This window comes from Haplochromis burtoni, unplaced genomic scaffold (assembly GCF_018398535.1).
Source record: "Haplochromis burtoni strain Fernald_Lab_line unplaced genomic scaffold, NCSU_Asbu1 Contig_136, whole genome shotgun sequence".
Taxonomy (NCBI): domain Eukaryota; kingdom Metazoa; phylum Chordata; class Actinopteri; order Cichliformes; family Cichlidae; genus Haplochromis; species Haplochromis burtoni.
Window position 1 is genome coordinate 264,124 of NW_024582497.1, and position 17,195 is coordinate 281,318.

The 17,195-nt window shown below is 41.7% G+C and overlaps 1 protein-coding gene across 2 annotated transcripts in view; it reads left to right on the forward strand.

The window, feature by feature from the left end:
• The window catches only part of LOC102290923 (glucosidase 2 subunit beta), a 168,156-nt gene that overhangs the window by 65,022 nt on the left and 85,939 nt on the right, over nt 1-17,195 (forward strand). For both annotated transcript variants that reach the window (XM_042224373.1, XM_005930881.2), the window contains exons 9-10: nt 1,597-1,683; nt 16,580-16,649. In XM_042224373.1, the coding sequence (XP_042080307.1) occupies nt 1,597-1,683; nt 16,580-16,649 (157 nt within the window). The remainder of the gene's footprint in view (nt 1-1,596; nt 1,684-16,579; nt 16,650-17,195) is intronic.

The following is a 17,195-nucleotide window of genomic DNA, read 5'->3' on the forward strand; positions in this document are numbered from 1 at the left end:
ACCTGGATATTAAGCAGATTTTGTACCAGGGATCTGGTAGCAGGTGCACCCCCTCTTACATGCTTTGCAGGAAACGCTTTCACGTAGATCAAATATAGTGTTTCCTGTGGTGAAAATGCTTCTGTAGAAGATCATTACCTGGTGTGTGCCAAGAAAGGGCAACTTCTGAAAATGGCAAAAGTCCGGCACTTGTGTTCCTGCACGTGTACACTTCGTCAGTACATCTGTTTGTCGTGGTTAATATGATGAGGTAACTGACAATATGAATATTATTGAAGCCAAAAAGTTGAGAGAAAAAAAAGACTTGCCAAGTTTCCTTTTCTTACACAATACTAATGTCTAGACAGCCCAATGCAGTTCTTACAAGAACCATTAACTAAAACCTTAACTAACTAACTAAGCTGTCAAGGCAAGGTTACTGTATGTTGTTTTAGCGAAGGACTGCTTCAGTTGAGCGCGTGGACAATTCTGTACTCTGCGTAGAGGCCACCCGGAGCATCAGAAAGCCTCTACAGCACCAGACAAAGCTCGAAATTCAGCTCATTTCCTCCATAACAAACACATTTCAGTTTTCGCTCTGAAAACACCACCCAAGTGAGCTTTATGCCATTCACGTGTCCAGCGTGATTCACAGCCACCTGCCTTCCGTTCCACGAGTCCAGATCCACAGTTGTGTTTATTAGCTTAGCTTAATTGTGCATAGCATCTAAAGGTCAGCGCCTGCTGTGATACATTGCTGCCAAAATGGCTTCCAGGGGACACTGTTTCAGATGAATAAACACTGAAAGCTGTACCAACTTCTCTGTCACCATCCTTTACCTCCCAATGTGCAGTGGCATCACATTCAGCTGTTTTCGGGCCCCGCACAAGGTCTTGTGACTGATGGGCACCCACTGGTATGCGCCGCCTCACTGACTTCCATTTCGGCAGGCAAAAGGCAGCAGATTAATTCGCCTGTCAATTTTTCCCCCCACCTTATTTTATTTATTTATTTATTTATTTCTGCAGGAGTCTATGTTTATTGAGATAGGAGGAAGGATGCGTTTGTCCTCCAGTGAATTAAAACATGCAGTCTATATCTGTATAACTACAGCCTTCCTCATGATGAATGGTATTTGACTTCTATGAGTAGTAAACTTCTTCCATTTGGCTGTAAAAGCTGATTTAATGAGAGGGTGACTTGAATAGATAAGCAGATATGGCAGCGGGGATTATTGGGAGGTGAGCTGAATGGGAGATGGATGATGTGCAGTTTATTATCAGTTATGTAAGGCACTTTTTATAAGCCTATACCTGTGGGGCCACCAGGCACACTGCACAACAGATGCAAGATTACCAGCTTGTGTGCAACCTGAGGTCTGTCAGAATGCATATGTGCTTTAGGGGGAGATGTGCATATTTACGGTGCCCGTCATATTGAATTTTTTATTTATTTATTAGGAACTTCATATACTGAGTGCTGGTAATGTGGGCTGTTTTCAACTAATTTATATGATACGGTTGCACATTGAATGTCTTTGTAAAGCTGTTTTCGGGTGCTCAGACTCATGTTTGTCACGCTTTGATTCACCTTTTTGATTTTCCTCTCACTCCCAGGCTTTGTTGGACAGAGGTCACAGGATGGATCTCTCCAAGTTTCAGAGCACACTCTGGGACGTCCTGACGAGAGGCGACACTGTCAAAGTAAGAGCTCTTTTTTTAATTCTATCAGCCATCTTTTTCCCATCTTTCTTAATATATATATATATATATATATATTCTACCTTTTTATTGTGTATATTACGTCTCAGTTACACTAAAACTCAGCAGACTATATCTTTTTGGATGTGTTGTCTATGTGTTGAACTTCACATAGAAAACATCCCCTACACCGTGAAACTACCAACACCAGCCCGAACTGTTACAAGAGAGGATGGATCCATGCTTTTATGTTGTTTACATGAAATTCTGACACTAGCAGCTGGATTTTGCAGCAGAAATTGAGACTCTTCTTACCAGATTACATTTTTTGTTCTATTTTCTAATTTTGGTGAGCATGTACAAACTGTAGCCTCAGTTTCCTGTTCTTAGCCAAGTGTGGTCTCGTGCTGCTGTAGCCCATCTGCGTCAAGGTATGATCTGTTCAGAGATTCTCTTCTGCATAACTTGGCTACGTGGTTATTTGTCACTTGACTGACTGTTGCCTTCCTATCAGCTCACAGGAACAAGGAGGACTCTAGAAGTTCTCCTCCAGTACCCCTAAAACCCTGTAAAACTAATGGCACACAGCTCAGCTCCTTGGTTATGTTTCTTTAAAGGGGACAGCGCACATTAATTAACATAAGCACTTAAATTTGTCATGTAAATACACCAGATTTGGTCACACCGACAGGTTTAATCCTTGTTAACTAATGTTGGTGCTTTTAAATCATACAGTAGACATGGGTTTTTATACTTGTGCTAATGTGCTGGTGTTATCATTCAGATGAATCATTACGGTGCCGAATGATGCCCTAACAGAGCTCCCAACTTAAGCTGTAAAGCCTTAACCTTGCTTTATTCCTGTATCAGTCTGGCTTCTTGTCACAACCTCTTCTGATGTGAGACAGAGGTGAGATTTGGAGGCTCTGCAACCTTCAAAATTGTTGTGTGTTTTTACAGAAGTCCAATTCCAGCCTGACATAAAGGCATTGCAATAGTTTCTCCTAGTTTAGGACAAAACTGTCAAGGATGCAAAATAGTGTGAGTCGCCTTTTAAGGTTCACCAAAGTAGTCGGACAGGGTACATTTACTCTGCCTCTTGTAGAGAAACCAGCGAACGCTGTGATTCCCCTGAAATTTACCGACTAATAAATGATGCATGACCGAGCCCTGACATCTGTCACTGGGCCCTCCCTTTATATACCTACTGTGGACTGCAAACTTCTCAAGCCTTTCTGTCTGTCCCATTTTTGCTCTTCTCCACACCCAAAACCCATTTCTACCTGCAAATTAAAAAACATTTTCCTACATTAACCGCATACTGTACACGTACACAGAAAAACAAAAGCATCATCTCCAGTGGCTGTGTGCAATAACCTCCAAGAAAAATGTGGAGACAAGAGAAAAAGCCCAGAAGATAATCAGAAAATGAGGAAAAATGGTGTTCCTTTAACCAAAATGTGTAAAAGCTTGATTACTCCAGAGTTATAAATGCAGCTGTCACACCACAGATTACCTCATAACTACTTCCTTTTTGAGTCGGTGCACATCCAGAGTCAATAAATTGCCAGTGTATTTCTTTTCAGAGCGCAGGTTTATAGACCGCATGTTTTCATCAGCGAGTTAAAGCCTAAAAGAAAATGTCCGCTCCTCTCCATCTCCTAAACCGAGGACGCGGAGAGTACCAGATACCATCCTTTCATTTCCTTTCCTCAGATAAAAAGATGAAGGGGGGATGATGGGGGACGAAAGTGAGGCATATCGCTGGGCAGTGGTGATTGAGTCCCTTCACTAAGCCACAGCGAGAATCTGCTCAAATAACCCACTCCACCGATAAGAAGCTAGTCATTTCCATAGACAACCCCCCCCCCCAAAAAAAACAGTGGGGTTCAGATTACATGTCACCATCCGCCTGGCTTATCTCGGTGTTGCTCCATCACAGAATATGAATTATAAGGCAAACCCCTGCCTCGCCGCTTTTCATTAAAACACCATTGAAACACATACAGACTGAAAATGGATTCATTTTATTTGCACGATTATTGCTAGCAGAAAAGTTGATGTGCCATAAAAGTTACCAGAACAGCCTTTTATTTTACCCCTGTAACAATTATCTGAATGTTAAAATTGACTCTATTATCATTACTGATAAAAGAAGGAATTCCATGGCTGATAACAAATGAATACATTTTTTATGCCAGCTAGGTGCGGTAACGCTTTATATGATGAAGCACTTTACCGAACAGCGAATAAACAACCCTGTCGCTCTGACAACGCATTCGTCTTTGTACACGTTATGCTTACTGAGACTGATGGTCATGTAGACGAGATTCACTTGGTGCTCAGGAAGCACTGAATTCCCAACTTCCCAACTTTGCGGTTCTATACTGTGGACGTGGAATGGCTGTAATATATGTGAGCTCCCATTCAATCAGTTTTGAGTCTGTCTATTTGTTTACTGTTCATTCTTTCGCTGGATCGCCATTAGCTTCAAACAAAACAAACCACGGCGCATCAATATAACCAGAAAAGGCAAAAACGAGCCGAACGTAAAGACCAGCTAGGCTAAGAGTGAAAAGGTTTCCTACCTCTTATACCTGCTTCTCTTTCTATTAAGTCCAATCCCTTCCTTTCACTATTATACAGCCACAATGCAGGCAAGCAGACATTGAGAGTCTTGCTTGGTAGAAGTGTCCAGATATGGCCCTCGAGCTATGCAGATGTTCATTTTTCTGTGAACCCTAAGATGCTGAAGATGACGAGTGTTTGTTACCTTTCACTGAATACAAAGAGCTACATAAACATTGAGATTTTAGTACTCTAGTGGGTATTATAATATTTATTCATGGCCACGGCCACAGAGCACGTGATAGCCAAAAGGTCGAGGCCATCCTACAAACTGTCGTTGTACCTATAAATACAACCGTATGTGGCGCACAAAAGCTTTGTGTGTGTGTGTTACTAAATGAGCACAAGCTGCTTTCTGTTCATTGTGCTTAGGTGCTAATGTGCATACAAGAACTCTATTAGGTAGGAATGACTTTTTTTTTTTTACTGTACTGTCCTCCTGTGCTACTGATTTACAGTTTAAGTGATTTCTTTCCTCTTTTTGAGATGCGAGAGGAACTCTTTATCGACCTCTCCACTGTTTTTTCTCAAAGTATTTTACTTGCTGTGACGTTGCGGATATCTGAAAAACCGCTACAAATGTGCGCGTGGACTGATTGTGATCTCGTAATGCATTTTCATGAAGATGCTTTGCCGTTGGAAGCTCACAGCTTCTGTATGCCACTTAAACATCAGTATGATACTTAGATTGTCAAGAGGTTGCGATCTACCTGTAATCATCTGAGTTTCCATATCGGCTCTTCAATATGCAATCAAGCCTCTCCGTCACAGCCATTACCTTCTAGCCATATGCTCAGTTTCAGCTGCTTACCGAAGCATTCGTTTTACAGTTACATAATGAATGTGGGCTTGGAGTGCAGATTCTCAGCTTTAATTTGAGGCTATTCGCTTCAAAATTGGAGAAAGTGTTAAGGAAATACAGCTAATTTAATATGAAGCTACCTTTTCCCCCCAAGGAACCAAAAGGTAATTGAACAATTGACTCAAAAGCTTTTTTATGGACATGTGTGGGCTATTCCTTTGATGTGTCTTCATCAATTAAGCAACTAAAAGGGCTGGCATTTGCATCTGGAAGCTGCTACTGTGAAGCCACAGCATGGGGTCCGAGAGGCTCTCGGGCCGTTCTCAGTCTGCAGAAGTGAAACCAAGCCTTTAGAAACAGCTCTTTAGGTGTGGCCAAAAAAACATACTGGTAAGCTGTAAGGGCAGCACTTATAAACAGGCATGAGTCTCTCACGGAAGCGACTGCATGGGCCCAGGAATCACTGTGCATGAACAGAGCTAACCACGATATCCACAAATCCAGGCTAAAGGCTCTGACATGCAAAAAACATGATCCAAAAGCACCACCGTCCTATTACAACAGCATGGCTCCATAGTAGAAGACCCCGGGTGTCAAGTTGCTGACTAAAACCAGTTGTAGCAACATGAAATTAAAATTTTTAAAAAAGGAGATCAAGACCTACAGTAGGATCAGACGAGAATGGGACACAGTCCTCTCCTGTAAATCCAGCAGCTGGTCCGCTCAGTTCCCAGATGTTTGCAGACTGTTTGCCAGTAGAAGCGAGGATGCTACAGAGTGGTAAACATGGCCCTGTCACAACTTTTTATAATATGTGTTGTTGCCGTTAAAGTTGAAATGAGCCGGTGTTTTTTATGAAAGTGGGACATTTGATATGTTTTCTATGTTCTGGTATTGACAAAATGTGAGTTTATGAGATTTGCACATTATTAAATTTAGCTTTTATTTACATTTTAACCACAATCCTCAGACCTCCAAGATCCTGACTGCACATCGGTGGAAGCAGATGAAGGGTCTACGGATGATGAATGGTTAACAAAAGGGCCTGGGGAGGGGAGGGGCCAACAGCAGAGTTCACTGGGAACAGGAGAACCGCCAAAAAAACTTAAAAGATGAAAAAATGCAGCAGGAAAAGCAGAGACGGTGGCTGCAGTGGACACTTCATAGTTTTTAACACTCGGTTCCACTTCAGCTGTTTCTATGTTATAGCTTCGATTTCCTCCACGGTTGGCTGACGGACCAACAACAGCACAAGCAAGAGTGGCCCACACACATCGGCATACTTTGTACCCCGCCTGCACCTGGCAGAGAGGCCGTCCCTGTGCTACCTCTGCTGGACCATAAATTCCGCTTTACACAGCGTGACAACTTTTTTGGAGCTGGGCTTGTACACAGAGCCCTGGGCAGCTTAACTCCATGAACCTGCTGCAGCTGACTTTTTTCTGCTAGTACTGGAACACGGACAACTGGGGTGTGATATCTGAAACTCCGAAACTCCGGCTTCAAGTTAAAAAGGAACATGGAGAGACGTGTGATCACGGCATGAGGTCCCTCAAACTGAAAACAGCAGCTTGGCTAAGCATCAGCAGAATACAGATAATTCTCGGTCGCTGTCCAGATACATCTAAAACCCAACTACATATGTTACCATTCTTTCATTTTCCTGAGACGCCCACATTGAAACTCCTGATCAGGAGAGGGGTGTGTTATACAATGTGCTACGTCAAAACTGACAGTCTTGACCTTATTACACACACACAAAGGGACCGTGTGCAGTTGTGTTGTATTGAAAGCATTCGCAGCAGCTGCAGCAGCTAATGGCATGTTGTTATTCCACGCCATGCTTACGTCCCCTGCACAATGCTCATCCCGGCAACGGAGGTAGTCACAGATACAAAAGCCGTGACAGCACTTGCTGCGTCGAAAGCAAACACGGCTAATGAATCACCAACTCTCCTAAGCCTAATTAGGACCTAATTATTCAGTCTTTTTTTGTTTTTTTGTACATTTTTAAATGACGTTAACCTTCCCTCATTTGTCTTTTCATAGAATTGCAACATCACTGCTGGCCTTAGTTACAGTAAATAACATTTCAGGAGGAATTTGTGCAGCCCACTAAAAGCTCGCACATCAACTTTCTTACTTATTTGTTTTGTTTTCGTTGTATTTCTGGGTTTTGGATTTGAAAGAACACTTGTGTTTAAAGCTGGTGGTAACTGCAGTTCGATATCACTGATTTGACTGGCAGTAAATGTACAGTTTTTGAGTTGAAATATTTAAAAGCAATAAATCCTCAGTATGTAATTTACCCATAATAGACTAACAGTGCTTGTTTTCCCAGTGTGCCACATCTATCAAGCATCACAATGCAAATAAAGAAAAAGAAGAATCAGTAGCAAAAGCTTTGGATATATAAAGATTACAGCAGAATTAGAAGAGTATGTCGGGGACTGGGAGCTCAGGCTGTGGAGACTGATGTGCTGTTAAGGGTACATTTGTGTGAACATTTAATGGACCCCCTGCTGGTGTCCCCGTCGCACCCCATGTAAAAAAGCCTGAGCAAGCTTGACATCAAAAGCATTTGGGGGACTCTCCATCTATCTATAGTAGCACATTTTCCTCATCTCCCCGCCACCCCCTCCCCTCGCCACTCCTTTTTAAGCAAAAACAACTTCGGTGAATATTTCATGGGGTATATTGCCTCAGTTTCACAAGGAGAGTGGCACGCGATGACGACTGACAAGCCCCGCACGCCGGCGTCCGCTAGGAGACAGCCTTTCTTTTCGGTCTGCCTCCCCGACACTCCTACTTCTTCTTTTTTTCCTGCCTCACGTTTTCCTTCTGTCAGAGATACAACAGTTCTTTCAGCTGAGAGTCTGGCTCCTGATCATTTAGCTGTTTCTTTAAAATTTAGCATGACTACAGAACTTCTGCTGATCCATCTGACACTGTTAGCTAAAATGCCAACATATGGATAAAAATCTGTTTTTTTTTCCCTTCCCACAGGCTGAATCATTTATAGCACTAAATGATACGATTACCCGCCTTAAAGATTATAGAGAAACTTAACTGCTTCTTTCAGCAACTTACACATTTACATAAATGGCTACGTCATCAACCTTCACATCCCCGTTTCTCCCTTCTGATTTCGAAAAAGCCGCACCGTTCTGTGAAATCAGAAACCATTAAATGATGCCTCTAGATTATCACATATATTGTTTCTTTTGGCTCTTACAAACTCCAGCACCAAGCTCTCAAAACCATATTTCTCAAGCTTCGCTGGTCGCCGTTACCGTCATTGGAAGACACACTTCATTTCCCTTCCCAACTTTCATTTTCATTGAGGGATGAGAAAAAGGCCGCCTTTCTAACGCCGCTTAGACAGTATGCACACTTTTCTCCGCTCCCAGCTCTCTGATTTAATAAACACCGTGCTTGTGCTTGACTTACAGTAGCTTTCCGCCTTGCCCCGCTCAGCGTGATGAGCAGCTGAATGGTGTCACAGTTAAAAGGGGTGGCTCTGTTGCTCTGTTGTGACAACATTCGTTTGATGTTGAAGTGGTAGTTCTTGGCTGCCATGTTCTCCCCTTCTGCTCTTTTACTTTCTTGTTCCTGTTCTGTCTGGATCTCATCGCTGTCACGCTTTTGAGGAGCCAACTGGCATGACCTGAAAGTGCGAGTGCGTCGCACAAGCTGCTGTTTTTCTCAGCGCTGATAGCCATCACCTTCTGATATATACGTGCAGAGAAATGCGGGTTTAACTAACCTTAATAGTCTGTGTTATCTCACCTGGATTCTCTGGATTCTGCACCGCGTTTTTCTTTTTAATAGTTCATCGCAGTAGCTTGTACACTGTGTGCCGACACTATGTGCCACTTCCCAGAAGGCATGACTCACACAGTAAAAGGTGCAAAATGCACATCTGGAATCGTAATATTTCTCTCTGTCAAAGATAATTTCATCTCATGCAAAAACACAACTTAACGTGTGATAATAAGAACGTTCTCTCCCAGTGAAAGAAGATTTTGTTAGCAAGTGCCATTAAAATTAATCAAAAGATTGGCTTGTTAAAAAACCACCGTGACTCATTCTGTCACTATTCTCGCTGCGAGCTTGAGATACAGAAGAGCGAAAGCGCCAGCGGACACGTATGGGATCGGAAAAAGAAAACCACTTAGGGCGTCTGTGTCCTTTGTTTGAGCAGCGTCGCAGGGAGGGGTGGTGCGAGGAAGAGTGGAGAAGGCAACCGGGGGGAAGAAGGGAAAAGAGAAGAAGTTTTTTCACATCTGCCCAGCCTGAGGCCCAAAATATGTGGCACTTTCCTCGTCACCGCGTCACCAGCCATCCGTTCTCGCCTGTCATTATTTTACCTCTCGCAGAGGACACACGCTGTCTCTCAGACACACATATGGACTCTTCCACCAGCACACACTGCCTGTGCTGCCTTGATCTACTCTTAAATTCTGCCAGCATCAGATCCTAAAATGTGGCCAAGTTAAACAGAATGAACGGAAAGACAGAGCACTTTAATATTTTTGGTGCGGGTAAAGAAGTTCAGTCATCATTAAACTGTAGAATCTAGACCAGACTTTTCATGTTTGATAACAGTCAGTGGCAATTCCTACTGACAGGAAATGACATGTTTTGAACTTTAATGCACTGATCTAAGCAGGTTGACCTGAGCCATCTAAAACTTGGTCAGGAAAGCTATAAGGAGGTTGGATTACTTATTCTTGAAAACAGTGAGTTTGCATCAAATAGCATGATTTCGATATTTTACCATAAAGCACAAAATTGCTGTAACTTTCAACAAATTTCACCTTTGCCTTACCTGAACACACCTATACACCAGTAGCCAGCAATAGTTAGACTACCACAAAGCTGACAGGAGGCCTTTTATACTTTGATGAACCTCTCTTTATAGGTGCCATTCAATTCCATTATATTTATGTAGCGCCAAATCACAGCATCTTAGGGTGCTTCATATTGTAAAGACACTACAGTACAGTTAAAACACCAACAATCAGACAACCCCCATGAGCAAGCGCTTGGTGACAGTGGGAAGGACAAACTCCCCTTTAACAGGAAGCAACCTCCGGCAGAACCAGCCATAGGGATAGGCAGCCATCTGCTTTGACTGGTATAAACAAAAAGCTTGCGTGGTGATGAAGAAACAATCAGTGCATCATGGGAAGCCCCCAGCAGCCTAGACCCATTGCAGCATAACTAAAGGCAGATACGGGATCACGTGATCCAACCCTAACTAGATGCTTTATCATAAAGAAGAGTCTTAAGCCTAACCTTGAAAGTAGAGAGGTTTACCACATCCACCTCAAAAGTGATTTAAATGAACTTCAGACCTTGACGATGCTTCTCTGTGAAAGTTGTGAATTTTCATTTCCACCTGGTGGAATGATGAATCACCATGAAAGAGGAAGTTATTGCTGAGGGGCCAAGAAAGCTTGAGAAGTTATGAAACTTGACACACACATCCGACGTGATGAAGACTTTCATATCTTATGGGTCGTGCTAGTGGATTTGGCAAATTGGTGCCACCCACAAAATTTCAGTAGCATCCCTGGTGCTGCGTTTAATCTAATTGTCAAATATTTGATCAAACTCAGCGCCACATAATGTCAACAGGGAATCAGCATCATTTAGGTTATAAACTGTGTATAAAATTAGCATTTTTGTTCCATGTATAATTTACAGCAACAGGACATCTGGTTACTGAGGGTTATGGTATGACACCTAGTGGGCACCGAAGTCATAAGGCAGCAGACTGAACAATAGTGTGAATCACGTGATTTCAGCAAATGTCACGATTGCAGCTTTTGCATTGAGTTCACTGTGCATAACTTGTTGGGTCAAAGTAAATGAAACGTGCTGATTTGATCTTCAGCTTTAAATGTGATACACAAATGTTTTCCATAGTAATTACAGAAACCAAACTAAATTCAGCGAGCATGATCTGCGAATTATCATCTCAACAAATCTCCAGGCTTCTAGAGTCGCCTTTGGATATAGCAAAGGATCTTTGCTGTATATCCTCATCCTTAGAGAAGAGGTTGCATTGGTTGTCATAGCCCAACCAGCAGAAATTTGGATTTGTTTTAAGACTGAAGCTACTTTCTCTAAGATTTGATTGCGCTTTTGATTTGACAAATCAGAAAATGCTCTATTTAGCAATCCATCTTCTTAGCTCATCTCACTGATGGACCACTGAGCTCGTACCATGGCTCATACCACCCACAATTCACAAGTCACTACTCTTAACACAGTTTAGTCAGCTAATGGATCTTCACCCAAACTGTGCTCAAGATTAAGATTGTTTCTTTTTATGCTTCACACAGGACGGTAATCTGTAAACTGTGATGTGCTGTGAGCCGACGTTCTTATTTTCTTCTTATGGTCCTTCTTTGTAAGACAACACATGAAAACAACCGATTTTACCAGTAGAGTGCAATGACTTGATTTCGGTTGGTCGGATGGTAAAATGGGTTTGCTGACTCTAAGTCGTGACAACGTCGATCCTCCTTTACTCCACACTGCTGATTCTACAAATGCCGCAGTCATGTTCACTTTGTGTTATCAACAGTGTCAAGAGGCAGAGGAGCTGTGCAAACACTGAGCCGTTGCCCCTCGGTTCCTGTGCAAAGATACACGTCGTGTCATAAACACTGCTGTCTCCACATTAATCCTAAACATGACTTCGGTACAGATGAAGCTGGTGTATTAAATTTCTCTAACAGCTTCCCTTTAAATCAACAGAAAGCTGTTGGGCTTTTATACTCGGTGAGTTGCGGCTTCACAGTCTGTGCAGTCTGTTATATTGGGCTTTGTGGCTATAACATTTCCATCAAAACTTGGACCGAGGTGAAACTTTGACAATCTATCCATCAGCCACTCTGCTTCTCAGCCAGACAGTCAATGACCAGCTGTAAATGATCCTGTAAGCCACTGGCTGTTAAAACGCTCTCACTGCTACATTTTACAAGAAATGTATACCCGGTAGGAAACAGAAGGAAGAATATTAAGCATTGAACCAATGCTGAGAGATGGGCAATCCCACAGATGTGCACCGAGCACAAACACACACACGGTGAAGTCAAATAGACACAAAAGCATGTGAGAAAAAAAATCTTTATAATATGATACACTCACAGCGCACGAATGCTGCTGTGGGAATTCAGTGTAACACACACACATAGAGGGAGGCTCTGTCTCTCCTAGTTGGCTGTCATGAATATAGGTCTGCCAAACTGAGCAACAACAACAACCAAAAAAAAAGAAAAGAAAAGAAAAAACAGTGGAAGTATTACATAAGTTAGGATTCTCTGTGATTTGAACCTAACTCAGCGGTGCTGAGGCGGCTGTTTAAATTGCATCAGTTCCTCTGATGTAAATGTGTATAGCCTTCAACTCCCTCAGAGCTTTTAGTCATTTATTTTGATTAGGGCTGTATTTATAAGATAAGTCTCTTAAGTAAGTCGCCTGGGATAACGGGTTGGCGAGGATGGTGGTGGGGGAACAAAATGAAGTCTGTTTGATGATTATAAATTCCGAAATATCTGCTTGTCAATTAATTAGCTGCTTCCTGGGTATGTGTGCCCCTCTTTTCATTTACTGGGCCCAGCTCTCCGTGGACAAATACCCGCGATGCACCCATTGTATGTCTAAGCAGTTACACGCATCTCCAGCAGCTGGGGAGCGGAGAATAAAGATCCTTCAAAGGCAGACAGTTTTCAAGAGCAAGCCTCTGTTTTCTTGTGCCGGCTGATTTCTGAGAGCAGCGTATTTGGCTGCTTGAAGGCTTTACTCTGCCAGTGTCTCACTCTCAGACACAAACAACTGGAGAATGATGTGGATGTGAAGAGATAGGTAGAATGAGAAGACTGCACTTGAAGTGAAGCTTCCATCATTTTTGCCTGTGGTAGTACCACATTACGTGCAGGAAACTTGTCTTGTTGAGGTCTTTGTGGTTAGGCGAACCTTGACCATTGTCATGAAGATACTGTATCTATTTATAACTCCGCAATACTAGCTGGATTTTTAAATGAATGGAAAAGGATAAAGGATTGAAATATATTTTATATATTCAATAAAAATAAAGCATACATGGATATATTCACTGGTCATCTAGACCAAGTTACTGACTAGCACAGTATGTTATGTTATTTACATTGCATACTGCATATTAGCAAGCTAGCATAAATTATTTTTGTCCCCACATAATATTTAATTGTAGTAACTAGCCAGCATGTTTTGTATTGTAATTCTAAAATTTAAGCTCTCCTCACTTTTTGTATACTGAACCATTTTAAGAAATTAAATTCCAATTTATTTAGATAACACCAAATCACAACAGCAGTCACCTTAAGGCATTAAGACCCTACAATAATACAGAGAAAACTGAAACAGTCAGGTGACCCATATGAGCAAGCATTTGGTGACAGTAGGAAGGAAAAACTTCCTTTCAACAGGAAGAAACCTCCGGCAGAACCAGGCTCTGGGAGGGGCAGACATCTGCTGAGACAGGTTAGTGGTGAGGGGAGGGAGACAGGACAAAAGACACGCTGTGGGAGAGACCAAGAGATTAATAATAATTCATAATTAAATGCAGAGTGGTGCATAAACACACAGGGAGTGAAAAAAGGTGAACGAAGAAGAATTAATAATTTAAAGCAGCTAGTTTGTGTTTTCAACTGTTACTCTTTAGAAATTGCATTTGTATGCAACTAAAAGCAACATAATAGTGCTTGAATTATGTTTTCTGTTAGCATAATGAGAAAACTTTAATGAGTAATCTGTTTAGTGAGCTGTAAATGTGTTGATAATAAATGCATCAGCTCCTGTGTCCTTGAAACACCGATGCACTTCATTGGGATTTGTAGATTGGGGATTTTTAGCACATCCAGTCAAATGACTGGTCCATCCATCGACCTGTCCGTCCAAAGTTCACAGTTATTGGTCAGACTTTAATCAAACGTGCACACAATGGTTACCTAATGGATGTTCAAAGTGTGCTCAACATCAGTGTTGCGTTTGTCATTTCATGGTGAGTTGGGTGAGCTACTACTTGGCTGACCTTGTGTTGTTTTTTTTTATCATTTCAGCTTTGTTTTTTGTATTTTTCCTTTTGTACTGGCATTTGTATGTTCACAGTTTGACAGCTCAGAGGCTTAAAAAAAGTAGGAAATGTTTGACCAGAACTGCAGTTTATCGAAAAGGTACTAGAGGCTGACTCTGAAAATGCACGATAAAATACCCAAAATATAGCATGGTAGAATAAATGGTTTTAATCCATCTGTTTTCAGGTTTGTTGACTGCTTATTAAGTTTAGCATCAGGGAATGGGTCCATATTGCCCATAGATGCTAATGCAGAAGTGTCTAAAATCCTCCCTGAATTCTGTCTAAAGGCCACCAGATGGTGATAGCTGTGGTTACAAAAATACTTCCGGTCCTATAGAAGTCGATGGTGAAACTGCTTTCTGAGTTGACACAAACCTGCTGAGTTTATGAAATCGGTCGATCATGTCAGGTCATTTAATCGAAAAGTTGTTTGAAGGATTGATTGAATGAAGGATTATCTGTGGTGTGAAACGGCACACTCATTAGCTAACGAGTTGTCATCATAGTTGACATCATAGCACAATCAGCAGTTAGCCTAATATGCATGTGCTTGGACTGGACTGTGGGGGCGGGGCTTTAGCTATGCCAGACTAAACCTGTGCAGGGGAGAACATGCAAACTCCATGCAGAAAGGCCCTGCCAGTCAGAAGGTTCAAACCCAGAACCTGCTAGCGACAGTGAAGCTACAGTGCTAACTGTGCTAACACATTGCTAACCAGTGCAGGTGTTGCTCGTTGATGTTTGTGTCTATAGTGTCTATTGTATTTTTTTTTTCCTTTTTTAATAAATGTCCTGTTTGGAACATTCTTTAAATGCAAGTGAAAGGCTGCTGGTTCAATTCCAAACCTTCTTTTGGGAAGGGTGTCTGTGTAAAAGTCTGCTAAATCAAACATGTGGAGCTATCTGCTGCGGTAACAAAGGAGTAGCTGAAATGCAATAAGCAGGGATCTATGTCTTAAGCCTTACCTTGTTAACCAAGGTCACAAGCATTAGCAAATAATTTAGCACTCCAGCATATTCTCTGAATATGGTCACTTTTGGCTCTAACAAAAAAAAAAGATGGCAGTGGGATGAAAGCTGTTATCAAGGCTTCAAAATACAGGTTCCTGCGTCTGTCGATCCTGCTTTATGCTATCCCTGCTGATTTCTAACACATAAAATAGCATAATTTCAATCGAATAGGTTCAGTACAAATTCCCTGGCAGATTTGAAGATTTCAGAACCTGAGCTCACAAAGCTTCATGGGAGTAACGTTGTGTGTTGTTTCTTTAAAATGCTTGTCAAACAGAGTTACTCGGTGACATGTTCTCTTAAGGTTTTTTTCTTTTTTCCCTTTCTTGCATGACAATTTTCACATTTGTATTCAGTCCAATCTGTCAAAAATATTCGGAACTGCAAACACTGCATGCGATGTCACCGTGATCTTAAGCAGGTTTTTGTTCTCCTCAGAGGTGGTGAGTCACACTGCATTTGGCAACGCCTCTCACTCGCACAGTTGAGTTTACAGTCTGGTTTCCAGTGAAGGAAAAAAATGTGACAGCATGCAGCATGCGACAAGTCATCAAATCAGACCTATATTTCCTCCGTCCCATATGTGGGAATCTTGTCATATTTAGTCCTCCTCAACATCATGATAGCTCCAGAAAGAGTGCATGTTTTGCAAAATGTTCTTTTTAATACAGAATGCCTACAAGCATCAACAACAGAATACAGCTCGACTGAAATAATCCACGTTTCCTAACCTCAGGTAGATTCCCAGCTACAGATAAACATAAATATTTTGAGATTTCATATTTTTCATATGTTTTGCTGCCACAGCTTAATACTCCAAAAATATTTATTCTGGGAGGGATTAGGCGATTACTGTATCTAAACCTACCTTGCGTGAGGTGAGGCTCCTCGACGCGGTTTGAATCTTTAGAAATGAACGTGGCATCTTTTAAAAGAAAATTAAAGACCCAAAATAGTTTTGGCTTTTTCCTGTTTTTCCCCTGCGATCTGAAAGCAAACACTTGCATCCAGACATGTTGTCTTTCATCATTAAACTGTCTTGCAGAGGCTCCCGGGAGCCTCTTTGAGCACAGAGAGGAACCATGTATTTTAAAACAAGTGTCTCCTCTCTCTGGTGGGAGGTGTATATTAGAGTCATGGACCTGAGTTGAAATGATCTTAAAAAAGAAAAAAAAATAGCTTCTCATGTCTTACACACGCACACATCCACGGGCGCCTTTGTTGTCGCTTTATACATTAACGCAGGTGATACCCAAGGTCTCACAAGTGTGCAGATCTTTGACCTTGTTTTCTCTCCCCTCTCTGCTTCCATTATGTGCTTGTAGATCAAAGACACGCAGGGTGCTCCAGGCAGTCTTTCCAGTGAAGATCCTCACTTAAAGGCAGCTGACAGAGGTGAGTTATTAAACCTTACCACTGCTCTAGTGACCTCGCCCCTTCCCCTCACAATTTAAAACCCCTCTTTTAAAGATTCACCACAAAGTAGCCACAAGATAATGTTCGTAGCAAGCCTCTCAGTGCTGCACATGCTTATGAGTTGATTTCTCAGAATACATTAATCTCTTTTTCTGTTAGATTTTTACCCTCCACACAAGAGCTGACAGGTTTGTTGGCCTATTTTAATTAATGCGATACTATTTTAACAATGTATCCACAATGGATCAACTACAGGGTGTGTGAAATTGCATTGTGTTTAGCTTCCCTGAAATTAAGGTGCAATCATAGATACTTGTTCATGGTAAAAAGGGCTCGACTAACAGAGAGGAGACACTTTTCAGACGACTGGATCACTTACAAATAAGTCAAATTAAAATTGACCTGAATAAGCATTCATTTAACCCTAGAACACTATCGCTATAAATAGTAACACCATTACTAACGCCGGGTGGTTTTTACCCAATATAATATACCCAAAAAGTACTTGGCATCAAAATATATCAA